At 44.7% G+C, this 26,435-nt stretch overlaps 6 protein-coding genes across 7 annotated transcripts; 2 read left to right on the top strand and 4 right to left on the bottom strand.

Annotated features, from left to right (window-relative positions):
• Nucleotides 1–93: 93 nt before the first annotated feature.
• Nucleotides 94–1,088, bottom strand: LOC26527688. The gene is made up of 3 exons (XM_015163361.3): nt 878–1,088; nt 662–814; nt 94–602 (listed from the first exon to the last, which is right to left on the bottom strand). Exons 1-3 carry the CDS (start codon nt 944–946, stop codon nt 255–257), a joined length of 570 nt encoding a protein of 189 aa, XP_015018847.2. The 5' UTR covers nt 947–1,088; the 3' UTR covers nt 94–254.
• A 395-nt stretch (nt 1,089–1,483) lies between these two features.
• LOC6578904 lies at nt 1,484–2,480 on the bottom strand. The gene is made up of 3 exons (XM_002004767.4): nt 2,184–2,480; nt 1,962–2,114; nt 1,484–1,902 (listed from the first exon to the last, which is right to left on the bottom strand). The coding sequence occupies exons 1-3, from the start codon at nt 2,262–2,264 to the stop codon at nt 1,570–1,572; spliced, it is 567 nt and encodes a 188-aa protein (XP_002004803.2). The 5' UTR covers nt 2,265–2,480; the 3' UTR covers nt 1,484–1,569.
• A 494-nt stretch (nt 2,481–2,974) lies between these two features.
• LOC6578903 lies at nt 2,975–3,849 on the bottom strand. The gene is made up of 3 exons (XM_002004766.4): nt 3,697–3,849; nt 3,476–3,628; nt 2,975–3,420 (listed from the first exon to the last, which is right to left on the bottom strand). Exons 1-3 carry the CDS (start codon nt 3,769–3,771, stop codon nt 3,079–3,081), a joined length of 570 nt encoding a protein of 189 aa, XP_002004802.2. The 5' UTR covers nt 3,772–3,849; the 3' UTR covers nt 2,975–3,078.
• Nucleotides 3,850–7,825: 3,976 nt separating this feature from the next.
• On the top strand, nt 7,826–18,629 carry LOC6578902 (mucin-19). Of its 2 annotated transcripts, none has more exons than XM_032730600.2 (10): nt 7,826–8,102; nt 9,277–9,535; nt 10,146–12,975; nt 13,726–13,843; nt 13,907–15,086; nt 15,163–16,213; nt 16,282–16,510; nt 16,571–16,851; nt 16,916–18,246; nt 18,331–18,629. In XM_032730600.2, exons 1-10 carry the CDS (start codon nt 8,052–8,054, stop codon nt 18,402–18,404), a joined length of 7,404 nt encoding a protein of 2,467 aa, XP_032586491.1. In that variant the 5' UTR covers nt 7,826–8,051; the 3' UTR covers nt 18,405–18,629. The 2 variants fall into 2 exon arrangements, with proteins under 2 accessions (XP_032586491.1, XP_032586492.1); XM_032730601.2 differs by lacking the exon at nt 7,826–8,102 and adding an exon at nt 8,840–9,043.
• A 2,039-nt stretch (nt 18,630–20,668) lies between these two features.
• On the bottom strand, nt 20,669–21,359 carry LOC6578901 (gamma-secretase subunit pen-2). Its single transcript, XM_032730606.2, has 3 exons — nt 21,136–21,359; nt 20,964–21,068; nt 20,669–20,903 (listed from the first exon to the last, which is right to left on the bottom strand). The coding sequence occupies exons 1-3, from the start codon at nt 21,194–21,196 to the stop codon at nt 20,764–20,766; spliced, it is 306 nt and encodes a 101-aa protein (XP_032586497.1). The 5' UTR covers nt 21,197–21,359; the 3' UTR covers nt 20,669–20,763.
• A 576-nt stretch (nt 21,360–21,935) lies between these two features.
• Nucleotides 21,936–23,668, top strand: LOC6578900 (otefin). Its single transcript, XM_002004763.4, has one exon. The coding sequence runs from the start codon at nt 22,164–22,166 to the stop codon at nt 23,454–23,456; it is 1,293 nt and encodes a 430-aa protein (XP_002004799.1). The 5' UTR covers nt 21,936–22,163; the 3' UTR covers nt 23,457–23,668.
• The last annotated feature ends 2,767 nt before the right edge of the window (nt 23,669–26,435 follow it).

Raw genomic sequence — 26,435 nt, 5'->3', positions numbered from 1 at the left:
AGAATTAGGTAAATACTATATCTATCATGAGTTGCTCTATAGATTAATCCGATATGGTATATATGTTGATGTTTACTTTCCTTGAAATAATCAAGCATCAGCTGTGATCGACGTTTATCTAAATAAGCGACGTTTATCTACAGATCGTTCAAAAAGAGACAACTTCAATCTTCGATCATACATTTTTTATCAGAATATGCTTAATATAATAATTTTATTCTTCACACTGAAGCTGAATTTCGTCTTAACAATTTTCAATAATATCCCATTGCATTGCTCTTAGAGACAATCTTAACGCCGATCACAAGGCTCCAGTCAACCGGACCAGTAACATTAAAAAATATCTTGTAATAGCCTTCGGACAATATTTCGGGCAAGCCATCGCCGGAGAAAATGCAGTCGTCGAACTTGTACGTCATTATTGGCCAGGGAATTTGTTCGCCGGGCTTTGGCAGATTCGAACAGTGACCCAAATTGGTATAGACCACATTGTCGTAAAATTCCCTGATATACTCGGGAAATGGTTTTTTTTCTATGCCAAAAGGCATCAGCTTGTAGTCGTCGTCGTGACCCGTGTAACTTTGATAGACTGTCGCCTCGATCTGAGTGTAAATCGATCATGTTAAATACTGGCCTGTTGGGTAATACAACTTATACCAACCAAAGTCTCATCATCTACTTGATAGTTAACTTCTAAAACGATCGAGACGGTGGGACTGCCGCGTCCCTTGCGTTCGATTCCCGATTCGATGCTCACTAGTGATTCATCCGATGATCTGCTAGTAATGAACAGCGCCTCATAGTCCCAATTGCGCTGCATGAAGAGAATCTCTTGTAATCCTCATATATCTATATATTCACATTGCCATATACTCACCTCTGCCTTGCAACTCATTGAGAGCAAATATAATGCAAAAATCCAGCGAGGAATGAATTGAATATACATTCTCTTAGCTGTCCCAGTTCAACTTTTATATTGCACCATAGATTGTTGGTTTATATAGCAACTTAATGACATGATCTAAGATCATATGACATGTATCCTAAAGTATTAGCATGCTTTGAACATATGCAAAAATATTTCATTTAACCATTTCGGATTGAATAGCATGATAAACATGACAGTCAATCCGATAGGGTTAAATGCAATATTTTTTGCATGCTAAAAAGTCTGTTTTATATATTACAAGTATCTACATAATAACTGTTGTTTGTTTTTATCGAAAATCTATAATTCATATGTAGAACAATTTTTATTTAATTCGCATTTAATTAAGGTTTTAGTGAATTCAATTACTTTAAATCAAGTCGCCGGCGAAGTAATACACAGATCTAAGCTCTGTTAGGATATACCTTTCGAAGGATATAGAAAACTTTAAAAATATAAATATTTATTCACTTTTCCATATAGTTTCAGATATAAACTCAAAAAATAAAACCGATTTTATTTCAGATTATTTAAGATTAACAAAGCGACAACAAATATTAGGATTCTCCAATTTTATTCAGCTTCAATAAGGAGTCATGTGAAGATATAACTCATATTATTCTTACTCGCCTTTGAACCATTCAAAACAATTTGGTTGTCAACTTTACAATTCCAGTGTAAACAATTTCGACCCTTCCTCGGACATTGAAGATGATTTTATAGTAGCCTTCGGGTAGATATTCAGGCAAACCTTCGCCAGTTGCCGAACACATATCGAATGTCACGACACCCTTGGGCCACGGATAGGCCTGCTCGGGTGGCGGGGCATTCGAGCAGTGTTTCAAACTCTTATATATAATATCCTTGTAGTAGCTCTTAGCGAAATCTTCGAGAGGCTGATTTGGTATGGAGAAGGGCAGAATCGAATAGTCGTCCTCGGCACCTGATTTACTACGATAGCAAAGCGCCTCAACCTAAGCAAATACTAAATATATATCGAATATTGGGGAATCATGCAGTAATTAGCACTTGCCATCGCTGTCTCATCCATATCTTCAGTGACTGTTAAATTGCCTGATATGGCATATTCGTATCGATTAACACGCACGACTTCGGTAATCACATCTATTTTGCTGGCATCCGAAGTTACAAAGTGTACAGAAATGGGTTCATAGTCCCAGTTGCGCTGTTGTTTAGGGATATATAGAAATCTCCTCTGAATAGGTCATCTGATTTATACATATATATCACTTACCTTTCCTGCACAGCAATGCCACAGGCAAAGCACTACAAAAGTCGCAGCGAGCACGTCTCTCAGTCGAGTTGACATATTCATTTGTGTTTGGCACTATCCAAATCACATTATTTATACATTTTGACTATGTGATGGAATATAGCAATACATTATTTGTAATTAGAGTTGTTATGAAACGTGAATCAGCATGTCGTTGCCATTGCATGCTAGGCCACCAGTCGTAGATACAGAAACTTAACTAGCAGTGCAATTAATCTCAGAGCATCGATAATATCGATTGTATAATGCAGAATAATACTGCTCTAAATTCTTTAATGTGAGAATTCATTAAATGAATGAGAGGGGAAGAGACGTGACTAATAGTCACAGTCATATACATACTATAGATTAGAACGAAGAGCTTAGTCCATCTAGGCATATTCGTCTAACGTGTTTTTTTGGGATCATATTTTTGAGGGATAAGAGATCTTAATAAATCTGTATACAAAACTCCGGATATCTCCTAGTCAAACCCTCCCATTGCCCGTTTCTTATTTCTCATCCAAAAATTAAATATAGTGCAATTATATTTCCATCTTATTATTCATATAGATTTTCTAGTGGATTATAAATGAAGATAAGCATATTTTAGTAATTCATTTCATTGTCTTCCCACCAGTTGCTTCGCATTTTCTTCTAGGCGCTGTCCTTGTAGTAGCTTTTGGTAAAAAATTCATAGCGATTCAAACGCATCCCAAGCTGTGGATAATCCCAATTATCTACACCATTTTTAAAATAATTAAAAACTCTCGGAATTCTGTATATTATATATTATGCCTCATCCCATTTTAATAATATTTCTTATATATTCATACATTATTTATCCACAGCAACGATGCGTGCTCTATCCTATCGTTTAACCAATCATATCAGTTTTGGTCGTCACCTTCACGATGGCGGTGAAGCGCATGTCGCATTGCCCGGTAACTTCAAACATTACCTTGTAGTAGCCCTCGGGTGCTATTTCGGGCATACCCTCGCCAGAAACGATACACTTATCGAAGGTGTAGGTGCCCTTGGGCCAGGGATATGCATCCTTTGTCTCTGGTATATTCGAGCATTGGTGCAAATTCTTGAAGATGATCTTCTCGTAATACTCTTCGACAAACTTTTCAAATGTTTGCTTCGGTATGCTCCACGGCAATAGCTTGTAGTCCTCCTCGTTGCCCGATGAGCTGCGATATCCATACGATTCAACCTGCACAGGAACTATATAGAAACTGATTCACTTTGCCAATACCAATGGGACTCACCATTGTGGTCTCATCCATATCAAAATTGAAGAATAAATCAGCAGATATAGCGTATTCGCCACGTCCAACTCGCTCAACTTTGGCCTCCAACTTGATCATATCTTCATTGGATGATTCGGTTAAGGTGGACAGCGGCTCATAGTCCCAATTGCGCTGTAATATTTAATATGTATATATGTTCTATAATATGCATCGTTATCCTGTAATCTATGTCCTAGTACCTTGCCAGCAGAATCATCAGGCAGCCAGAGCAGCATCCATACTATAGAGAGCGACAGCAGCGAACGTTTTAACATTTTCAATTGATTCCGATTGTTGTTACCTTCCCATTTATATAGAAGAGATTAATCGCATGTAGATCCCTGTTGCAATTTACCTTGTTAACAACAATAAAAGTTGTGTTAGCGAAAATACAAAGTATTGTCGTATTTCAAATTCATTTGAATCGACGGCAACTGATAAAACGATAACGCAGAGCATGCAATAATAGACCGAAGCTAACAGTTTATATTTATAGAAATATATAGTATATATTCACAATATATTAGATGATAATTTAATGTTGCTAAGCGACTCTACATCAGCTTCTTTCTAGGCATAATTAGCAAGAATTTAAACTAATTCTAAACTAATTCTTCAATACTGAACTTTGTATACAATATGATCTTATACAACATGCTCTTATACCATATTCACTTTATGAATAACTAACTAATGCAGTTGAACTGCCTGGCAAAGTCTATATCCAACCCCTCTACCTCTCCCTCTCTACTTTGCTCTCTCACTCCACTCTTTCTCACTCTCCCTCTCCCTCTCTCTATCTCTCGAGGCCCCAAAGCAACGTCCACTTAAGTATGCCGCAGAGGCACTTCAATTGCCAGGCCATTCAGTGATCGATATTGAAAACAAAACATGTGTGTGTGTGTGTGAGCCAATTGAATGATGTGCCGCACTGTTGCAGTACCCCTTAATGCCAGCCTGCGCTTTAAGTGGCATGATCGACACTCGAGTGTGTTCATCCTTTTCTTTGTTGTTCCTCTCTTGAAGCATAGCTGCTCTTAAGACCTACTCTAATACAGAGGCGACTGCACTTAATTTAATTGAACCACAAATGGAGCCACCAACGCAACCAGAGAGAGAGAGAGAGAGAGATAGAGATAGTGAGAAAGCTGAAGCCTGTGTGTGTGTGTATTATGAATATAAAATCAAATTATCGCGCATCGAGGCGAATCAAAACAAAATAACAGCCAGCAAAATTATAAACGTAGCTCAATTTGTGCCGCACAACTTGAGGCAAAGCTGCAGCCGTCGCAGCAGAAGTAGCTGAAGCTGAAGCTGACGCAAACCTGAGGCTGGCCTGGCCTGGCCTGGCTGGGCCCGGTCTGAGTATCTCTGGCTGCCTCCTTTGGGTGCCTTTTTGCGGTTAGTTCGCTAATAAAAGCGCGCAACTGGCAACTCCCCAAAGGCGTTCATTTAGCGGCAGCTGCGGATCGATCTTATACAACCGCAAAACAACCGATGACGACGATGAGAGGATGAGACGATGAGGTTGGAGACTGGCGATGGGGCTGTGGCTGGCAATGGTTAGCGATAGGGGCAGGGGCAGCAGCGGTGGCTATGGGTATGAGCTTGCTGACGATGTGGTCGTAAATCTTGAACTTAGTTGCCGCACAGACGCCGCGCAGTGCCCCGCATCCTGCTCGACTGCTCTCGCTTGATGTTTAGTACGTGCGGACAGCCTTTTGGGTAGCTCCATAACAAGACCCCAATGCCAGCGTCTCTCTCCCTCTCTCTCTCTCTCTCCCTCTATGGGTCTCTCTTTGCTATCCTCTTCTGTCTTCTCCTTGCGCAGCCATAAAAATTGCTGAAGGGAAATATATTTTTTATTTCTTTTAAGCATTTTTTTCTTAGCTGCCTTTTTTTAGCCTTTTTTTTTTCTTGGCTTTTTTCAAGTCTTGCCGCAAACCCAATTTAAAACACGACTTGAACGATGACCGGCGCTGTCTTTTGTATTGCCAACTGCCCCGGCAGCTTCATCGGCTCTTCCTCTGGCACGCCCCCTGCGCCCCGGCTGCCACATTCGCCCCGTTGGCAATCTTTAGCCGAATTCGTTGTCGAACGGCGGCTATTAGTAATTTATTGATTTGTCTAAATTATGGAGTGTTTCAATCGGCTCTCGTTTGTTGTTTGTTGTTTGTTATGGCTGCTGCAATAGCACTTAACGCGTTTTGGCACGTCGCATGCCACATGCCACATGGCCACATGCCACATGCTGCATGCTGCATACCACACAGCCGACCACCCGCACTGCACGTGACGTTAATCACTGAGCATTGCAATCAGCTTCCCAATGGGCGCTTCAATATTAAAGTATTCAACGATTGCAGGACACTTTTATAAGAGTGATAAAGAAGGTGACGAAATTAACACGAAGACAAAATGACGATGAAGTACTACGTATAAACCTGACTGTTGCGTGCAATTAACATATCACCAAAATTATAACAGAATACCTATTTATAGTATTACCTCACAAAAAAAAAAAGTAACCCTAAAAAGTGAAGTGAGAAAGTGACTTAAACCGGTTCCGCTAATGCAGGATACATATACATAACTATATTATTATTTTATCTATCTACATTATTATATCTATTATTATATCTATTAAGTTCACATCAGGCGTAGGTCTATTAAATCTTGACAACCATCACGAAGCACTCATAACATAGACAACACACACACACACACACAGATGTCTATCCAATTATTGATATGCGTGGGCACTTTTTTAATAATGGCAATAAAAAGCAACAACTCAATTAATTAAATATCCATATTAAAAGGCAGAATTACAAAAGCCAACAACAGCAACGACAATAATAATAACAAATAAATGGCAAACAAAATAGCGGCCCACATTGGAAAAAAAATCACACACACACACACATACATTGTGTTTGCTTCACTTAATTATCGTAAAAAAATGCTAACCACATGCAAATTTAATTGCTTGCCTCGTTTTTTTTTTTTTTTTTTTTTTTTTTTTTTGACTGAGCTTAAATAAAAGAGAAGCAAAAAACAACAAAATAATCCGCAGACTTTCCCGTTCAAGCATGCACGTGTGTGTGTGTGTATATATGTATATATATTCCATTTGATGGAAGACAGCGTGGGAGTTATGACGATCATAAAGTGTTGGAAGTTGCGACCCAATTTGTGGCACTGTCATAGATAGTATAACCATAAAGCACAATGCGCTCTTATACACACAGCAGACAGAGGCTTATACTCACACACACACACAGCGATAATCCACGTGTGGTGTCTGCTTTTAGTGTGTGACAAAGCGGCTTATGTGGACGCGCAAAGAGGGAACTAAATAGCGATTAGCTGCTCACAACTTGTACAAGTGCACACAGTCACACTCGCACTCTCACAGACACACACACACACACACACACACACAAGAGCATGCAGACAGTCGCACCCACCTATACATGTGCTTAGTTGTCAATGTGTATATTTAAGTACGTCTTAATAAGCAGCCACTAAGAGAGTGAGCAGTTTTAAGTGACAAGTTGACAACACACAACGACTTAATTACTGAGCGCCGCCTCTCTCCGATGACGTCATGGCAACAACAACGAACGCACTCACTCTCTTCGCCTAGCTAACGTGCGTTCTCCCTCTTGCTGTCCCTCTCTGTCTTCTGTTGAATATTTCGATAAGCTTGAGCATAATTTGGTTTTCTTTTTTTTTTTTTTTTGTCTACATATTTCTGTTGTGTGACAAATAGTTATTTGGCTGGGCTCTGCTTGCTGTCTGCGCTATCACGTTATCTTATCAGAAATCAGCTACCGTGTGTGCTCGGGCAACGGCAACATGTTAACCCAAATCATATTTCAAGCACTTGAGTGGGTTATCAGTAAATTGCGAAAAGTGTTTTAATTGCCAAGTCGTTAAGGTGTCTGCCAAGTGCAGTTCCAACGGCAAATCACTGCCTCAGTGCAGCTATACCGAGCAAGACCACGACAGAGAATCAGAAAGAGAGAGACAGAGAGCGAGAAAGGGAGGGTGCCGGACGAAGAGAGGATGAGACAGAGAGATCGATAAGAGGGCGGGCAGCGTTAATCGCGAAACTCGAAAGGCCGCCAAACTTTAAAGGCAACAAAATTGTTATTTATGTATTTTTGTTTTATTTTCTTTATCACTTTACTCTGCATGTTTTATTTATAGCGATATATTAATTGTGTGTGTATATGCGTGTGTATGGGTGTATTTGTGTTTGTGCAGCTTCTTACTCACGCTCTTCAATACTAATTTTTCGCTTGTTTTTTTCTGTCATTGCAGTTTTGAAAATGAACAGTTTGGCCCGAGGGCCGAGGCCCTGCGTCTCCACCCTCTACGCGACAGTGCGGCAGCAGTGCAACATCAACAATAGCTACTACAAGAATAAAAGCATCAACACGCAGAAGATCAGCAACACTGGCTGCAACACACTAAAAAGTACGTTCCTAGGCACAATTGGCAGTACTTTGGGCCCGCACAGTGCGGCCGCCCGATCGTTTGCGTCTGCATGGAGTCAATGAGACGTAACGAGGCGAACACTAGCCACCACCCGAATAAGGTAAGTAAGTGGCATGTAGCAAACCCAACATCTCAACATCCCAACCACCCCGCCCAAATAACCCGACTACTACTAAATGCGATAAGAGCCGTAATTATTTTATTGTCATCTGTTTCGCTTGGCCTGGTCCTCAAGTGGTGCGGTTTCTCAAGTGGCCACTAGACTTTACAGTTAGCAGATAAAGTGAAAATATGACGATAGCGAAAAAAAAAAAAAAAATACAAATAAAAAAAATATAATACGAAATACTACAAAGTACTTTTTCTAACGTACAGACATTACTATGCGTGAGTGTGTGTGTGTGTTGGACAATCTGGTTTTTTTTTCGTTGCTTGTTTTTATGGCCGCAGCGGTAGCTTAAAATTGGTGATGTTTGATTTATTGGCTTGAGCAAAATATAATCGCAATTACTTAAAGCTGTCTTTCTTTATTATTGAACGAGCATGGAATGGGACTGGGGTAAATCATACAAAACCAACTACAACTACAACAACAACAGCAATCGCATAGGAACTATATATTTTGTATGTCGTTTACCAACACTTGCATTAAAGTGGCGTTTTTGTTTATGCGCTTGCCGCTCTCGCTCGTTCGCTCTCTCTCTCACGCTTACTCTCCCGTTTAATTTTGTGGCAATGTATGCGTGTGTTTTTCTTGTGTGTATTGTGTCAGTGTGCTTGCGTGCGTGCCGTTTTCGGTGGTTGCTCTTTGAGCTCTTTTTTTTTTTTTTTGTGTTCAGTCTCATCTGCGTCGCCGCGCTGCCATACGAAAAAGGACGCTGGAGAACGCTCGCGCAAAGCATTTTCGGCGTTTTCTTTATTATTATTATTATTTATTTAAAAATATTTAATTTGTTCAATTTAAATGTATAACAAATCGTTTGCAATTGGATTTGATCATATTTGGCCGCCTGTTATGGAATGGAAAAATCGCTTGAAACGGTAATAAAGAAAAAGAACATGAAGAAGCAGAAGAAGAAAACGACGGCATAGGCAGCAAGCAGCACAAAATATTCCCATTCCACATTAATTTGTGTTTTATATTTTTTTTTTGTGCATTGTATGTACTTTTTGAGATTCGAAAATCTACTCTGTCGTATACATACACACATACACATACATATATTTGGATTATATTAATTTTTATTATTTTCTTATGGTCTTGTCTCTTGCAGGTGGCCCTGAATAGCAGCAACGTAGCAACGGAAAGCAATATTAAGAGTAAATTGTTAGCTAATTTAAGTGCGGCAAACGCAACAACAACGATAGCAGCAGGAATAGCGGCTACAACAACAACAGCAGCAGCAACAACAACAGCGGCAGCAGCAACGACAACGGCAGCCACAAACCAAGCATTGAATTTCAATAACAAAGTGAAGGCAACAACAGCAACGAATAATTTGCAAGGCAACAGTGCGATTAAGAAGCATACGAGTAAGTAGAGCACACAATTACATATGTATGTATGTATATGCCCATACATGTATGCATATACATGTGTATGTGTGTATGCGTACATACATATATGTGTGTGTATGCATACCTAGTGCAAAATGCAACTGGAAATCAATTGTGTGTGCACGAAAAAAAGAGCGAAATTAAAGCGTGAGCTATGATGATAGATCACTGGGAATAACTTTTGATTGGAATTGCAAAAATGCTCAATTCAGCAGTTTTAGCTATGAGTGCAGTTTAGAGATTTGCTATGCAAACGTGTTAGAGTGCCTTTTGAATGACAATCGGCTAGAAACAGCTGGCGTTGCGCTCTCTACAATTTTCTTCCAGGCTCTATCACTTCCAATGCCGATCGAAAGCAGCTTAAAGAGAGAGAGAGAGAGCGCGAGTAGCATACATACATACATAGTGTTATTATTAGTCTTCCATACTCTTGAGCTCTTGTAGGCAGTAAAGAGAGTAGAATTTGACGCGGTAAGCATTTTTTTAGGAATTCAGTAGAGTTGCAACACATTTTGTTTGGAAAAATTCAATATTTTTAATATATTTCACTCTCTCTCGTTCGTCTTTGATTTTACTCCGTATCCAGAATTGATTGGCGCTAGCAAAGCAAACGCTGGAAATACAACGACAGCAAACAACTCAACAGCGTCGGCCAGTAGCAGCAGCAGCAGCGCATCAAATTCAAGTGAATCAAAGGACACAAACTTTGAGTACGAGGACGAGTGGAATATTGGCGGCATACCAGAACTGCTGGACGATCTAGACGCTGACATCGAAAAGTCGGCGGAGCATTCGGGTGGTGGCAACCAAACGACTGCAACACCAACAACTCCAGCAGCAGCAGCAGCAGTAACATCAACAACAACGACAACGCTAAATGCTAAACAAGCAAACAGCACAGCAGCAGCATCCTCATTATCAACAGCAGCGGCAGCAGCAGCAGCAGCGGCAGCTCACAAATCGCACAAGACCACATTGCATAGCAATTTGTCGGCCACATCGCCAACCACAATTAAGTTCACACGCCAGCCCATTGCCAGCAGCGGCAGCGCCAACGCAACGCCAGCAGCGGCAATAGCAGCTAGTAGCAACACTAGCAACAGCAACAACAACAGCAGTAGCACCAACAGCTCAGCTGTGCTATCTAGTAGCAAGGGATCGTCCTCTTCCACGGGCAAACATCATCATCACCACCATCACCATCATCATCATCATCATAGCACAGCTAGCAAGGGCTACAAATCAGCATTAGTGGCACAGCTAAACAGCCCTGGTCTCAATCACAACAACAACAACAATCATCAACAAACAAAAAACAACAACACCAGCAGCAGCAGCAGCAGCCACAACAACATCAACAACACAAACAGCAGCAGCAGCAGCAGCGCAGCCAACGCAGGCACCGGCAGCACATTGTCCTCCTCGACATTTGCCGGCTTCTCCAAAGGCGGCAATTTGGTCTCTTCCTGCGTCAGTCAGTCTTCCACTACAGCAGGCGGCAGCAGCAGCAGCAGCAGCGGCAGCAGTAGCGGCGGCGGCAGCGGCAGCGGTCAGCAGCAAGCTAAACTCTCCGCTGGCGGTATGTCCTCGCAGGCAGGCAGCAACACTAGCAACAACAACAGCGGCAGCGGCAACAGCAGCAGCAACAATAGCAGCAGCGGGAACAACAACAGCAGCAGCATAGGCAGCAACACAATTGGTGGCGCCACAGTCGGTGGCCAAGGTTCGCAAAGCGGCAGCGGTAAATCGAGCGCAAAAATGTCCATTGATCATCAGGCAACGCTCGATAAAGGACTCAAAATGAAGATCAAACGCACGAAGCCCGGCACCAAAAGTTCCGAGGCCAAACACGAAATAGTCAAGGCCACAGATCAACAGCAGCAGCAGAACGGTGCGCTGGGCAACAGCAGCTCGAACAGCAGCAGCCAGCAGGAGGATGGCGGCAGCAGCAGCACCAGCAGCAGCAGCAGTAGCGGCGGCGGTGGGGGCGGTGCTGGTGGCGGCAGCAGCAGTAGCAACAGCAGCAATGCCAATGCGTCTTCCCTCAGCAACAATTCAAGCAGCAGCAGCAGCGGCAACAACAACTCGGGCAACTCTTCCGGCTCGAACAGCAGCAGCAGCAGCGGCAGCAGCAGCAAAAAACATCTCAACAATTCCAGCAGCAGCAGCAGTAGCGGCAGCAACAACAACAGCAACAATAACAACAACAGTAGCAACAGCAATGCCAATCCAAATAATACGCACGGCAGCAACAGCAGTAGCAGCAGCAGCAGCAACAACAACGCACAGTCAACGCCGCAGGGCAACAAGCGAGGGAGCTCTGGGCATAGGCGCGAGAAGACAAAGGATAAGAACGCACATTCCAATCGCCTCAGCGTAGACAAGTCAGCTGCGTCGGCAGCTGGTGAAAAAGACACGCCCGAAAAGAACGCCAGCAACAGCAACAGCAATAGCAACAGCAGCAGCAGCAACAACAACAACAACAATAACAACAGCACCAGCAACAGCAACAATTGCCAGTGCAATGGAGATGTTGCTGCGGGCTCAGCGCCGCCGTGTTCACATCATGCCTGCATACGCCGCAGCATGGGCAACAACAACGGCAGCAACAATGCCACAGCCACGGCTGTGCCGCCCGGCGTATTTACGCCCTCTGCCGGCTCGCCGGCTGCTGTGGTCTCGGCGGCCGCCTCGCTGCTGGCTGCCACAACAGCGGCCAGCAATGCCTCGCAGTCAGCTGCGGGCAATGGCAGCGGCAGCGGCTTGAATGCTGGCGCTGCCAATGCGCCTGGGCCGCCGGGCAAGGATGCAAGCATTAAGATATCCTCACACATTGCCGCACAGCTGGCCGCAGCGGCTGCATCATCCAGCGGTGGCAGCAACAGCAATGCCAGCAACAGCAGCAGCGGCAACAACAACAACAACAGCAACAACTACACGGGCAGCCAGAGTGTTTCAGCTGCGGCGGGCGGTGCAAGTGCCGCAAATGCCGTCGCAGGCAGCAATGCTGACAGCAAGGCGGCCAGCCTGGCACAGGCCAAGCTAATGGCGCCCGGCATGATCTCAGCCACCATGCACCACACGATTTCGGTGCCCGCCAGCAGCAGCAACAGCGGCGGTGTCGGCGGTGGTGGTGGTGGTGCCGCCGATGAGGGGAGCTCATCGCCGCCTGCCAAACGTGCCAAGCATAGCGACAACAGCAAGGACATGGTCGACATCTGCATTGGCACCTCGGTGGGCACCATCACCGAGCCGGACTGCCTCGGCCCCTGCGAGCCCGGCACCTCGGTCACCCTCGAGGGCATCGTGTGGCACGAGACCGAGGGCGGCGTGCTCGTCGTGAATGTGACGTGGCGCGGCAAGACCTATGTGGGCACCCTGCTCGATTGCACCCGACACGATTGGGCTCCTCCAAGGTGAGTAGCTGCATTCGAGTAACCTCCTTTGCTACCGCTCCTAATCCTAATCCTTAGCAACTGCCACTCCCACTGCCACTCCCTGCTAGCTACATTCGCCCTCAAACTGTTAATGCAAAAATAAAGATGCCTTTTTGTAAAACCTACTTTTGGACATTTTTTTTTTGTTTCTAAAAATTTTTGATTTGGAGAGATTTTTGCATTTAGCAAACAGTTTGAAGAGGAATATAATAATAGAGATTTTTCTATAGGGCATTATTTTTCGTGTTTAAAGTGTTAAATATTATTTATTTACTCTATTAAAGAGCTAAATAATATTTGTATAGGGTTGGCAGTTTTATATATATATAATGTTGATATATATTTTATATATTTTACGTGTTTAGGATTACAAACACAATATTTTGATGGAATCATTTCATCAGTAAGAATTCTACCAAAGAACTTTTTAGTATGTAATAATCTATCATAATATTTTATTCGAATACTAAAGGTTGTTGAATAAATCTTGGGGGGTTTTCGATTTCAAGATTGTAATCTGTAATCATAGCTAGGCATGCCCCATAGAGATTTTTATATAAATCATAAATTTTGATTTGATTTGATTAAAATTCTATATATATGGAGGAATCAGATTACATGTTTACATAATTAAATTTGATTAAAAAGTCCCCACATTATCTCAACTTCTACTCAAGTAAAGTTTGTTGTGCTCTAACCTCACTTTATGCTCATTCTTACGCCTTGCAGATTCTGTGATTCACCAACTGAAGAATTAGATTCTCGTACTCCAAAGGGACGCGGCAAGCGCGGACGCAGCGCAGGTCTGACGCCCGATCTGAGCAACTTTACCGAAACCAGAAGCTCGGTGAGTACCATTAATCCAGATCAATTGGCTAACCTAATCCTCCCCTCTCCTCTGCTCTCTCAGATCTACTTCTCGCATGCCCAGGTGCACTCGAAGCTGCGCAATGGCGCCACCAAGGGACGCGGTGCGACGCGCAGCGCCACTGGCAATGCGACCAATAGCGGCAGCTCGTCGGGCAATGGAGGCGGTGGTGGTGCCACGCCCAGCACCTCACCTACAGCATTTCTGCCGCCGCGGCCCGAGAAACGCAAGTCGAAGGACGAGGCGCCATCACCGCTCAACGGCGAGGCCGGCGACGGTGCCGGAGGCATGGTGAGCATGGTGAATGCCAGCGGCATTCCCATCTCGGCCAGCGGCGGTGGCCTGGCCACCCAGCCGCAGAGCCTGCTCAATCCAGTGACCGGACTCAATGTGCAAATCAACACAAAGAAATGTAAGACTGCCTCGCCCTGCGCGATCTCACCGGTGCTGCTCGAGTGCCCCGAGCAGGACTGCAGCAAGAAGTACAAGCACGCCAACGGGCTGCGCTACCATCAGTCGCATGCGCACGGCGCCAGCGGCAGCAGCAGCGGCGGCGGCGGTGTCAGCTCCATGGACGAGGACTCCATGCAGGCGCCCGATGAGCCAGCAACGCCGCCATCGCCGCTGCCAGCAGTGGCAGCAGCAGCAGCAGCAGCAGCGGCGGCGGCGGCAGCGGCGACTCCAACAGTTGCCGCTAATGGAGCAGCCACACCAACAGCACCACCAGCCACAGCACCAACAGCAGTATCGCCTTCAGCCGCAGCCGCAGCAGTAGCAGCAACAGCAGCGGCAGTGCCTGTTGCTACTACGGCAGCAGCAGCGGTAGCGGCAGCAGCAGAGGCAAACGGCGCAACAGCAAATGGCACTGCATTGCCAGCTGCTGCAGGCGCAGCCACAGATCCAGTAGCTGCTGCTGCTGCTGCTGCAGCGGCTGTTGCTGCTGTTGCTGGTGTGGCGGCACCATTGCCAGTGTTGCCGCTGGTTGTCACAGCAGCAGCCGTGCCACAGCCACCGCCAGCAACGCCCACACAAGCGCAGCCAGCAGCAGTGTTGCCACCCGGTGGCATGCCTGGCAGCCAACCCATTGCAGGCGGCAGCATCACGGCCGGCATCTCCACACAGGCGCTGTCCCAGCATCAGCTGCTGGGCGGACTCGTCGGCGCCGGACTGCCGGCAATGCTATCCGAGCAGCAGCAGCAGGCGCTGCTACAGCAGGGAGCATGTAAGTTGAAGCTAGATTATATAAGGATGCGGTTTTCCATTTCGAAATTAAAATTCCTTTTTTTTCGCACTTGCAGTAAAAGCGGGCGTCTTACGCTTCGGTCCGCCTGATGCGGCAGCTTTGCAGCAACAACAACAGCAGCAGCAACAGCCGCCGCCTGGCGTGAACACGCAGCAGTCGCCGCCTGGACAGAGTCCACTGCGTCCGCCCAGTCTGTCGCAGGATCCACAACAGCCACCCGCCGGTGGCTATGTGCCACAACAGCAACAGCAGCCGCCGCCAGGGTTGAAGAGCTCGCCTGGCTTTGGGCCTGCTTCGGTGGGCGCCAGCAGCAAGCAGAAGAAGAACAGGAAATCGCCTGCTCCGGGCGATTTCGATGGCAGTGTTTCGCGCGAGGATGTGCAGAGTCCAGCGTACAGTGATATCTCGGATGACTCCACGCCCGTTGCGGAGCCAGAGCCGCTGGACAAATCGCAGCCGGTCAAGCATATTGAGCTGCTTGGCAAGAAACCCAGCGAGGTGGGCGTGCCACCAGCGCCAACGCCCAATATACCGCCCTCGTTGGCCGGCTATGGCATGTATCAGTTCTATCCGGCGGCACAGCAGCAGCAGCAGCAGCAGCAACAACAACAGCAGCAACAGCAACAACAGCAGCAGCAACAACAGCAATTGCAACCACCGCCGCTGCCACAGCAACCGCAGCCACAGTACATGGTGCAACCCGGTCCGGAGGCACTGCAACCAGGCAAGCAGCAACTGCAACAGCCGGGGGCACCGCCAGCTACCTCACAGACGCCACAGTCGCATCTGTTGGCGCCGCCCGCCCAGCAGGCTGTCGGCCATCTGACCGACTACAGCAACAAGAACAAGGAGCCGCCATTGGACCTGATGACAAAGCCACCATCACAGCCAAGTGGCCCACCTCAGCAGCAGCAACAGCAGCAGCCCGACAACAATGGCAAGGACAACGGTCCACCCCCATCGCAGCCGGCACCGGTGCAACCGCCGCCGGTTAATCTCAGCGCTGTGGCTGGACCACCTGGCGGTCTGCCGCCTGGTATCGCTGGGCTAGCTGGTCTAGGCGGACCATCGCCTGCCAAGGCTCTGGGACATTTCTATCCCTACAAGTAAGCTAAACATTAAGGCTTAACTAGAGAGCTTACCTTTAATATCAAAACTTCTTCTATCTTTGCAGCTTCATACCGCCGGGCTATCCTTACAGCGTAGATCCCAACTTTGGACCCGTTTCGATTGTGGCCTCCGAGGAGGCCGCCAAGCTGGGCGGTCATCCTGGCTTGCCACCCAGTTCGCAGGCACAACAACAGCATCAGCAGCAGCTCGCCGGCATTAGCATCAAGGAGGAGCGCACCAAGGAGAGTCCCAGCCCGCATGATAACCCCAAGCATATGCCGCCACAGCAGCAGGTAAATGCAGCTCAGGTGTTGCCGGTTACAGAAAATACTAAAGGCTATTCTCTCTTGCAGCTGCTGAGCAACAAGCTAATCAAACAGGAGCCAATGATCAAGCAAGAGATCAAACAGGAACCCAATCAGCAGCCACCGCCGCCAACGCATCAGCAGCAGCAGCAACAACAACAGCAGCAGCAACAGCAGCAGCAGCAACAACAGCAGCCACCGCCACAGCCACAGCAGCCACATGCACTGCATCCAAAGGATCTGCAGGCGCTGGGCGCTTATCATCCAAGCATCTATCAGCGTCATTCCATGAGCCTGGCGGCAGCAGCGCGCGAGGATGAGCTGCGACGGTAAATTCCAGATGAAACTTTTAGTTGGTGTATATATTTATAATCTTGTTCATCTCGTTGGCAGCTACTATATGTTCTCGGATCAGCAGCGGCGTCAGAATGCTGCAGCTGTTGCCGCGGCACAGAATGCTTCCGGCATGCAACCGCATCCTGGAATGCCGCCCCAGCATAAAGATGAGTCCAGCTTAAGCTCGCAACAGCAGCAGCAACAACAACAACAACAGCAGCAGCAGCAGCAACAGCAACAACAGCAACTATCGCTAGCACATCAGCAGCAAGCGTTGCAACAGCATCACCAGCATATGCAGCAGCAGGCGCAGCAGCAACACCAGCAGCAGCAGCAACAGCAGGCGCAACAGCAGCAGCAACAACAGCAGCAGCAGCAACAACAGCAACAGCAGCAACAACAGCAACAGCAGCAGCAACAACAACAGCAGCAACAGCAACAGCAACAACAGAAGCTTAAGCAATCGCAAGCCAATGCGGCAGCCAATAACAAGGCAACCAACCTGACCAAGGATTCGCCCAAACAGAAGGGCAACAGCGCCGCCGACGATGATCAGCAGCAGCAGCAGCTGAAGGTGAAGCAGGAGGGCCAGAAACCTACCATGGAAACGCAAGGTCCGCCGCCACCGCCTACATCGCAATACTTTCTGCATCCCTCGTACATTTCGCCTTCGCCATTTGGCTTCGATCCCAATCATCCGATGTACCGCAATGTGCTGATGTCCGCAGCTGGGCCATACAATACGCCGCCGTATCATTTGCCCATAACGCGCTATCATGCGCCCGAGGATCTGTCGCGAAATACGGGCACCAAGGCGCTGGACGCACTGCATCATGCGGCCAGCCAGTACTACACCACGCACAAGATCCATGAGCTGAGCGAACGTGCACTCAAATCTCCCACCAGCGCCAGCGGACCGGTCAAGGTCAGCGTCAGCAGCCCCAGCTTGGGTCTGCCGCAACCGGGCGGCGGACCCGGCAACGGTGGGCCCGGCTCTGGACCCAGCGTGCTGGGCGGCCCAGGTCCCAATCCGCCAGGCACGGCGCCAGGCAGTGCAGGCGGTGTTCCACTGAATCTGCAGCCACCGCCCGGCAGCCTAGGCGGCCCGCCGTCCAACAAACCCGACATGGCTGGCCAAAAATCGCATGGCGTGGCGCCCGGCGCAGCACTCGATGCCCACAAGCAGCCGCTACCTGGTGCACCGCCCATCGGTGCCGGCCCCGCTGGCAATGGAGCTGTAGGAGTGGCCGGCGGCGGTGCTGGCAATGGTGCTGCTGGTGGTGCTGGTGCCGCCGATTCGCGCAGTCCGCCGCCGCAGCGACATGTGCACACACACCATCATACGCACGTCGGCCTCGGCTATCCCATGTACACGGCGCCCTATGGAGGTGAGTAGTGGGTTAAGATGGGCTCAGCGGGGTTTCAATCTGTTCCAAAAGACACAGTTGCTCATGATTGTTGCTTGCTTTTAGCGGCCGTTTTGGCCAGCCAACAAGCGGCTGCAGTAGCTGTGATAAATCCATTTCCGCCGGGTCCGACAAAATGAGAACAACTGAACGGCAGCAACGAGAAGAAGGCCTACAATGTGAAGAACAACTAGCGGAATGCTGGAATGGGATCCGAATGCGGATCGAGTTGGAGATCGAGAACGAAACTGGAAGAGGCAGTGGTTGATAAATACCCAAATGCATTTGCTATTAGCCCTGGGCGTGCGCACATAAATCATATATAGCATATAAATAAAGAATATATATTTAATATTTTTACAAACGTTACAAAACAACAATAACAACAACAACAACAGTCCCAAGCACCCCAACTTAAACAACAAGAGCAACAAAAGCAACTACAACAGAAATCGACTATTTATATTTATAAGTATTTTTTGTATGTTTCGTTTAACGTGTTAACTATAAAGATTTAGTTTAAGCCCTAAGTTATCACTACTATTACCAGATACAAGAAAAAACGAAAAAACAAACAACATTATATATGCATATATCTATAGATATGTATGTATATGTATATGAATATATTTCTAGAGTACATACAAAATATGATATAATTATATAGCATAAACTACAAATTAACAATGTTTTTCCTAAGTGTATTTTGCATATATATATATACATATTAAACAAAACATAATATAATTATAGTATATATATATTATACGAGAGAGGCGTAAATCGAACATGAACAAAAGAAAACATAGCAAAACAAAAAGAGAAGTAAAAGCAAAATTCTGCTGTAGTGTTGATTTCTTGTAAAAAACAAAACAAAACAAAACAAAAAGAAACAAAAATTTATATAATTAATATTAATGCATATTGTTTAACGAATTATTATCGATTATCGATTACCAATTACCAATTACCGTTTACAGTTTACCAATTACAAAAAAAAAAAAAAAAAAAAAAGGAAAAATCAACAAAACCGTAGCACTTACAATTTAGCATTTAGCATCGTGTATTAATTAATCCTTATCTGTGTTGCGAATGGAGCCAGCGCGACATTTGCATCTAAAAGACAAAGGGCGCGCCCATTCTTCTATAACTTATATATATTGTATATGTATATGTATGTGTGTACTATTCGTATCCAGTAGTTTCTCCTCAGAGAAAACTAAACAAAAGCAGAAAAACCCTGAAAAAAAAAAACACAAACAAACAAAAGGTAAAAATTATTTTAGTTTTGTGAATCATTTAGATGTTTCTAAGCGTGTACTTTGAAATATTTATACTATATATATAAAAAAATATATATATAAATGTATGTGTATGATATGATGAAAATATAATTATTATTATTATTATTATGATTATGATTATTACTATATGATATATGTGTAATTTACATTTATATATAAATATAAATTAACTAGATTGTGAATGTAAAGTGTGGAGCAGAAGTTGAATGTTCTGTTTGTTGTAGAGCTCACTAGCCGCTTCATCATAGACTACACGCGTGATTAAATGGCACTTAATGTTTTATATTAAAGAAAACAAACTAAAAACTATGAAAGCAAAAAAAAAACGATTCTTTAGAATTTATCAATCAACAAGTGAAAAACAAATAAGTATTGCATGTAAATATAACTTAAATCGAGACTTTTTATAAATTGTAAATTAGTTGCGATTCCCTGATTGATGAAATTGATTGATTGATTAATTGATATGTGACATGTGTGTGACACTAGGGCCACATATACCATTGGGAACTCACAGGCAATTGAGGAAAAAACAAAATTAATTATGTATGTGTGTGCGTGTTAGATTTGTCTCCCCACATTGCATTTTCACTTCGTAATTTCGCAATCATCGCAACAATTCAATTCACTCGTTCGTAGTGCAATCAGCGTAGTGACGACATTAATTAACAAAGGATATAAAACGTAAACGTAAACGAAAACTGACATCAGATTAGTTGAATATTCAAAATGGTACAAGCGCAGACATTTTTAACAAACAAATATTTATGTATTTTTAAAAATCGAGCAAATAACAAGAGCAAACAACACTTTATGACATTCTAAAACAATGAAATTGTATGTTATATCAAGACAGCCGGAAGCCGTGAACGAAGCGGAAACGGAAGTGAAAACAAGATACAACAAGAAAATGAAACGAATTCGCGCATTCAAAACAAAATTATTACAAATTATGAAGAAGAATTAACACATAATTAGTGTGTAAGAGAATTTCAAGAGTATAGTACACATATATTGATATATATATATATATAAATATATATAACAAAAAATAAGCTTTAGATGTGAATAAAAAATGTATTTAAAAAGTGATTTGGGTGTTCTCTATAAACATATTTTGTATATTGTGTTTTCATTTATTTAGTTTAATATCAATTTGTTAGTTTTAATACCATTAATTAGACTCGACTCAAGATCATGGGACCCCTAATGGAATGATAAAGCTAATATAGTCGGCGGTGGCACCCCAAGCCGCACGATTCGCTTGGAATAGAATAACCCAGGTGATCAGTGCAATTGTCCAGATGAATGTCCCTATAGCTGAGTATATCACATCTGCAAAGGAGAAATAAGATAACTCAGGGTATATATAATGCATGCCATTCACTCATTTACAGCGCTTTATTTGAGTCTGTTCGGTGTATGGCGGCTTGCGAAACGCCTCTTCAAAGAACCAGCAAACATTTACGGCCCACACGAAGGGCAGAAAAGCGAAGCCAGCTAAAAGTAAAGTTTTTTTTTGAGAGTGAGTGGGCGAGAGATGGAGGGAGAGAGAATTTAGTCATACTCAGAAAGTAGATGCGGCAGAGCTGTAGTTTGCGTGGGTTTGGTGCCTTCGATATGTCCATTGTGTATGCTAAATAACGTCTACGTGGACTCTCCAAGCATAGGCAGCCAAGTTTGAATTATCTCCTGTTTTTTTAGCAGCGAGATTTAGTCTTATTTACGTTTGTTTTGCATTTACTTGTCCTAGCTCTCTTAGCGATGTAAAGCAACACAGAAAAACTGCCAGTGCTGCCAGATCACCAAATGCATTTTTTCTCAGTGACATTCTAGCAGCCCTGGTCGAAGTATAAGCCGTTTTCTTGAACTATTGTGCATCTCTGTGCAGTCTGACAGAGAAGTGATATAAATTAGAAGTAAATTTAGTAAACTATACAAATCGCTTGGCAAAAATCTAATTAAACAAGGGCTTTTGGTCAAGCTGGCAATGTAGCATAAATGTCTTTAAACTTATGCCTAAAAGTCTGCTACAAAATGTTTTTAAATTTTGCGAGTGCCAATCGTATTTTAGCTAAGCTGCGTCCAATTACTGAATATTTTGATTATCGCCGCCCATGATAGGATTATTTGGCTAAAGCAAATGTCCAATTGATTAATTGGACCAATTGAAGCTTTCGCAATGCAAGGCGCGAGAATTGAATTAAAATGTTTGTTATTTGACTTTCTATTGACACCATTGAAATAGTGTTGAAAAGTAACTAAAATTTGGAGCTACTCAGCACTCAAATCTAGCAGCGCTGCCACATCTGTATACAATATACAGACTTTGCTTTCAAATTTATAAAAACCAGTTTCTATACAGCTACAAAAAAAATTGTAAAAGCAAAAATTAAAAAAAATCTTACAGAATCTGTAGTGCTTCAAACAATCAATAAAAGGAAACGCGAGTTCATTGTGTGCAAATATTCATAAATTAATCGATTATTTACGCTTATCGCACATCGCTAACTAACATCGCACCGCGCAAAAAAGTGACGCGCAACTGCTTTCAATTTCAACGAATTGTGAAAAGCGTGTTTGGCAACAAAAATTATGGCTGAGACTGATAATTTGGACAATTTGTCTAACGCCGAACTGCGTGCACGGATGCTGGCCCAGGGATTGCCGAATATACCAGTCACAGATAGCAGCCGTAAGGTGTTGGTGAAACGTTTACGCGCCTCACTGGGCGGCAACGCCGCCTTGCCGGCAGGCAGTCCGAAGAAGAGCAACGCACGTCGCGAGACCTTGCAGCCAGCAGCTGTTGCTGCTGCTAGTACAACTGCTGGACAGGTGGATAAACCAGACGGGGCCCCAGTAGCAAGTAAGGCACGGCGCACCATTGCCGTCAATCCCAGCGACACCAAAGAGGACGAACGTCGTCGTCAGCAGCAGCAGCAGCCAGTGAGCAAGCCACAAGCCGTGCCGGAGGCCGTTACAGTCGTTAAACCAGTTCCGGTCAAGGCTGCGCCTATACAGTCACGTCGCATTTCCAATTCGGAGCGACGTGAACCGCCAAAAGAACGGATCGCTCGCAAACCGGAGCCAATTGCAGAGGAGCCCACAGTGCCAGCCAATCAGCGTGAAAGCGACGAACCTTTGCTGGTTAATTCATTGATCATTCTAGAGTCCGATGACGAGGAGGAGGAGCAACTGGCCCAGGCTGCCCAGGATGCTGAGGACCAGTACAGTGAACACAACAGACAGATTGGCAGCAAACCCAAGCCAAGGTCCAAGCTGATGGCCACCACCGTAAATACTCATGAATATGTGGCCAAGCCACTGTATCCCAGCCTGCAGCCCAACCCGTTGGAGCAACAGCGTCTCAAGCAGGTCTACGAGGATGCACCCAGTCCCACCCAGCCACGCGCCACACTAGGTGCTACAAGCAGCATCAACAGCTATGATTACCGCCCGGCAACTGGCCGTTACTCCAACTATGTGAGCTCGCCCGCCCAGAGCTACACAAGTGCATCATCCTCAGCCTTTGGCTACAGCAGCAGCAGCTTACGCCGCTCGCCGCCACGCACCTACAGCAACGAATTCAGCGATGATGCCGCTGAAGAGGATGGACAGGGCGTTAAATTTGAAAGCGACTTTGCTCGCAATTTGGCGCGCCTGCGCGCCGAGCGGATTGGGGAGCGTGGCTCCAGTTACAGGCGCAGCGTACCTGCCAGCAGCATCATTACCGGTGGACGCCGTTCTCTACGCCAGGGACAGGACTCATCCCTCAACGCACTGGCTCGCTTGTGGCAGACACTGGATAACAAATACAAACTTAAATCTAAGCTATTCATATTGATTGTGCTGCTGGTGCTCTTTGCCGTCTATCGCTTCTATTACTAGAGCAACCTAGATGCCTGGCTGTGCCATATATAGGAAATACTCGCATTTGTCAAACTTTTTATAATACTTTAGTTCTGTTCTTCAGTTCAGTTTTGCTTACATGTTTCAACTATTTCTGTGTGCAACATTTATGTTAATGAGGTCCATTGCAAAATTTATGTTCATACACTGTGTCTGTTTTACATGTAACAATAAATGAATATATAAACATACATACATACATAAATACATAAATACATACATATATATATATATATATATATTAGTTATTCTAAAGATTTATCTATGTTGCAACTAGGCAGAGGTATGCCATGCATTCGTGTCTTGGAGGACCAACCACATGGGGCAACAGCAGCCGCTAATGATAGAAAAGTATTTGGAATGCGTGTACAACACTTGTCGGCATCGCTGTGACCAAATGGAGGCGCACATACATACACACACTCACACTCGCACACACGCACACCTGATCAGGTGGTTGAGCAGATGCCGCGCTAAGAAATCTTTGTTGTTTTTGTTTCGTTTTTTGTTGTTGCGATAAGAATTAATAAGAATTCGCTGTGGCAGTGGGGTAGACGAGAGGAGGCGTGGCATGTTTGGGGATAATTTTATTAACTGGAAATCGCACTTGTGCGTAAATTTTCTTAAGGAAATTTTTACCTTATTTAGCAGCAACCGGATCTCCATGTACAATAAGTTATGAAAATTGCAAAACAACAAACGCGGCCAGACGGAGCTAAACAACTAGAGCTGTTGACGGAAACGGAGAAGACGAAGGTAGGTGCAGGTAGAGTGAGCGGGAGACGGGAGTGAAGATGGAGCGTCGAACCCGCCTGTCGCCGATGATGAATTCCACAAATACACGAGCGACATCAGTTGGCTGCCCGGCTGCGGCAGATTCCTTGAAAACAAAGCCGATGCCTATGCAACAGATATATATATATATATACATACTTATATATATATGTATATGTATCGTGCGGCTAATAAATACGACGCGCATTGCTAGTTGCTCTTAATGAAATTAACTTCCAGGAATTGCCAACATGGCCAAGCACCTCCCGCCAGCTAAACAATGCCCAGCAGCTGCAGCTGCACTCGCCGCTTAGTCAGAGCTGCTGAGTCGAACTTGGAGGGGGGAGAGAGAGAGAGAGAGAGTGGTGCACAGTTTATGCATTTGCCAGCCATTGGCCATGGAAATTAAATGGAAGCCTGCAAAAACGTTTCACGCGATGACTTCACACCAATAATAGAGACGTACTATGTAGCTGCCGCTGCTGCTGCCGCTGCCGCTGCTGTTGTTGCTGCTGCTGCCGCTGCTGCTGCACCCACCAAGCGGGCAACTCAAGTGTGACATTCATGGAAAACAGAGTGGAAATATGATTTTATGGGCCTGTCGTTTGCTTAGAATATGTCAACGGCTGGACCAACGCCTTTTGTTTGCGTCACGTACCATGCAAAATGTGCGAATGCATGCTGCAAAGAATTGAAACTGGGAAAGGAGTCGCTCGGTCGGTCGGCTGGTCGGCTGGTCGCCCGGCTGGGCATCTTCTGTATGCATTCTACTATAGCTGAGCTCAACTCGAGCAATGACTTCCTCGTTGGGCCAATTAAAGTTGTTGTCGCCGCGTACAAAAAATCATTTGTAAATGCAACGTTTGGAATAATTCACGCGCAAATTGCTCTACTCGCAAAAATATTGCAACATTCCACAGCAAATTTTACGATTATGCGTTTCGACAGCCACCAGCAACAACAACAACAACGCTGGCGACAACTGGCAACGGGCAACTTGGCAACTTGGTAACTGGGCAACTTGGCAACTGAGCAACATTCGTAGGCGCACATCAAATCAAATCAAATTGTAAGCAACGCGCCTCGGCCATTGCACCTAGGCTTCAGGCTGCTGCTGCTGCGGTTGCTGTTGTTGCCTTGGTCCATTGCTGCATTGCGCTCTGCGTCGTCGTTGCTCCACATCAATAAATCAGTCAGCTAATTGTTCAACTGACTCCTTGGCGAAATGTGAGAGAATCGAGCGTGCAACCGCTTTGAACTCTGTCTGCCCAAAAAATGTGAATTGTTTAGCAGCCAGCATATGCGAGACATACGATATGCGCTAGGCCTTAACTATTGGCCATAAATTACAAACTTACATGCGGCGTAGCTAATGCTAGAAATATGTAATTTTAATGTTAAAACTGAAGAGCTAACCAGGCCTAAGTCAGCAATAAGCCCAGCTAGATGCATGTATGTTTTTCATAAACATGTCAAACTGTTTGCTTAAGTAGATGAAACTTATGAGCAAAAGCTTATTATATACACTGTTTAGTGTGAGCGTGAGCGGGTATATGGGTGGTGTGGTGAATGCGAGAGAGAGAGTGAGAGGGAGTATATGGAATAATGTGTGAATGAGAGAAGCGCGACGTGAACTATTTAGAATTCCTTTTTAATAACTTTTGTCGATTGCTATGCTTTCCCACGGCATATAATTGGAGCATTGGCAACAAATGTATTTACTAAAGACATACATACTAGACATACAGACATTGGAAATGAATCAAATGAATAAATACCAATTTCATTCTTGAACAATAGTCATTCAGACTTTGCTCTATATAGATCTTACATATCAACTAAGTTTAATAAGGGTAAAATCTACTATTTTTATATTTATCTAAATTTTTATATGACCGATTTTTTCTGGTGTAAATCTAACTAAATCAACTTCATAAAACTAACTATAGAGCATCTGGCAGTCGCTAAGCTCACTCACATTAACTTTTTTTCAACAATAATTTCTAATTTAAATAAAATCTGTTAAAAACTAACATAAATAAACGCCTTTAAAATACAAATAAATATCAGATTCACATAAATACAGATTGTTGAAAAAAAAATTCAAGCAAAATAAAAAAGGGGTAAAATTAAAAAAAAAAAAAAAATTGCAGAGTTTTTCTATGCATAGAATACAATATAAAT

This window comes from Drosophila mojavensis, unplaced genomic scaffold (genome assembly GCF_018153725.1).
Source record: "Drosophila mojavensis isolate 15081-1352.22 unplaced genomic scaffold, ASM1815372v1 contig_80, whole genome shotgun sequence".
In the NCBI taxonomy this organism is placed as follows: Eukaryota; Metazoa; Arthropoda; class Insecta; order Diptera; family Drosophilidae; genus Drosophila; species Drosophila mojavensis.
The sequence above is the reverse complement of the archived record's forward strand: the minus strand, read 5'-3'. Positions and strand labels throughout refer to the sequence as shown.

Coding starts and splice junctions, on each gene's coding strand:
- LOC6578903 (XM_002004766.4), bottom strand. CDS start 3,771: ATGTTAAAACGTTCGCTGCTGTCGCTCTCTATAGTATGGATGCTGCTC. Junction 3,629..3,696: donor CTGATGATTCTGCTGGCAAG/GTACTAGGACAT, acceptor TAAATATTACAG/CGCAATTGGGACTATGAGCC. Junction 3,421..3,475: donor ATATGGATGAGACCACAATG/GTGAGTCCCATT, acceptor GTTCCTGTGCAG/GTTGAATCGTATGGATATCG.
- LOC26527688 (XM_015163361.3), bottom strand. CDS start 946: ATGTATATTCAATTCATTCCTCGCTGGATTTTTGCATTATATTTGCTC. Junction 815..877: donor CAATGAGTTGCAAGGCAGAG/GTGAGTATATGG, acceptor CTCTTCATGCAG/CGCAATTGGGACTATGAGGC. Junction 603..661: donor AAGTAGATGATGAGACTTTG/GTTGGTATAAGT, acceptor ATTTACACTCAG/ATCGAGGCGACAGTCTATCA.
- LOC6578900 (XM_002004763.4), top strand. CDS start 22,164: ATGGCTGAGACTGATAATTTGGACAATTTGTCTAACGCCGAACTGCGT.
- LOC6578902 (XM_032730600.2), top strand. CDS start 8,052: ATGGAGTCAATGAGACGTAACGAGGCGAACACTAGCCACCACCCGAAT. Junction 9,536..10,145: donor TGCGATTAAGAAGCATACGA/GTAAGTAGAGCA, acceptor CTCCGTATCCAG/AATTGATTGGCGCTAGCAAA. Junction 16,511..16,570: donor ATATGCCGCCACAGCAGCAG/GTAAATGCAGCT, acceptor TCTCTCTTGCAG/CTGCTGAGCAACAAGCTAAT.
- LOC6578901 (XM_032730606.2), bottom strand. CDS start 21,196: ATGGACATATCGAAGGCACCAAACCCACGCAAACTACAGCTCTGCCGC. Junction 21,069..21,135: donor CTGCCGCATCTACTTTCTGA/GTATGACTAAAT, acceptor CTTTACTTTTAG/CTGGCTTCGCTTTTCTGCCC. Junction 20,904..20,963: donor ACAGACTCAAATAAAGCGCT/GTAAATGAGTGA, acceptor TCTCCTTTGCAG/ATGTGATATACTCAGCTATA.
- LOC6578904 (XM_002004767.4), bottom strand. CDS start 2,264: ATGAATATGTCAACTCGACTGAGAGACGTGCTCGCTGCGACTTTTGTA. Junction 2,115..2,183: donor GGCATTGCTGTGCAGGAAAG/GTAAGTGATATA, acceptor CCTAAACAACAG/CGCAACTGGGACTATGAACC. Junction 1,903..1,961: donor ATATGGATGAGACAGCGATG/GCAAGTGCTAAT, acceptor GTATTTGCTTAG/GTTGAGGCGCTTTGCTATCG.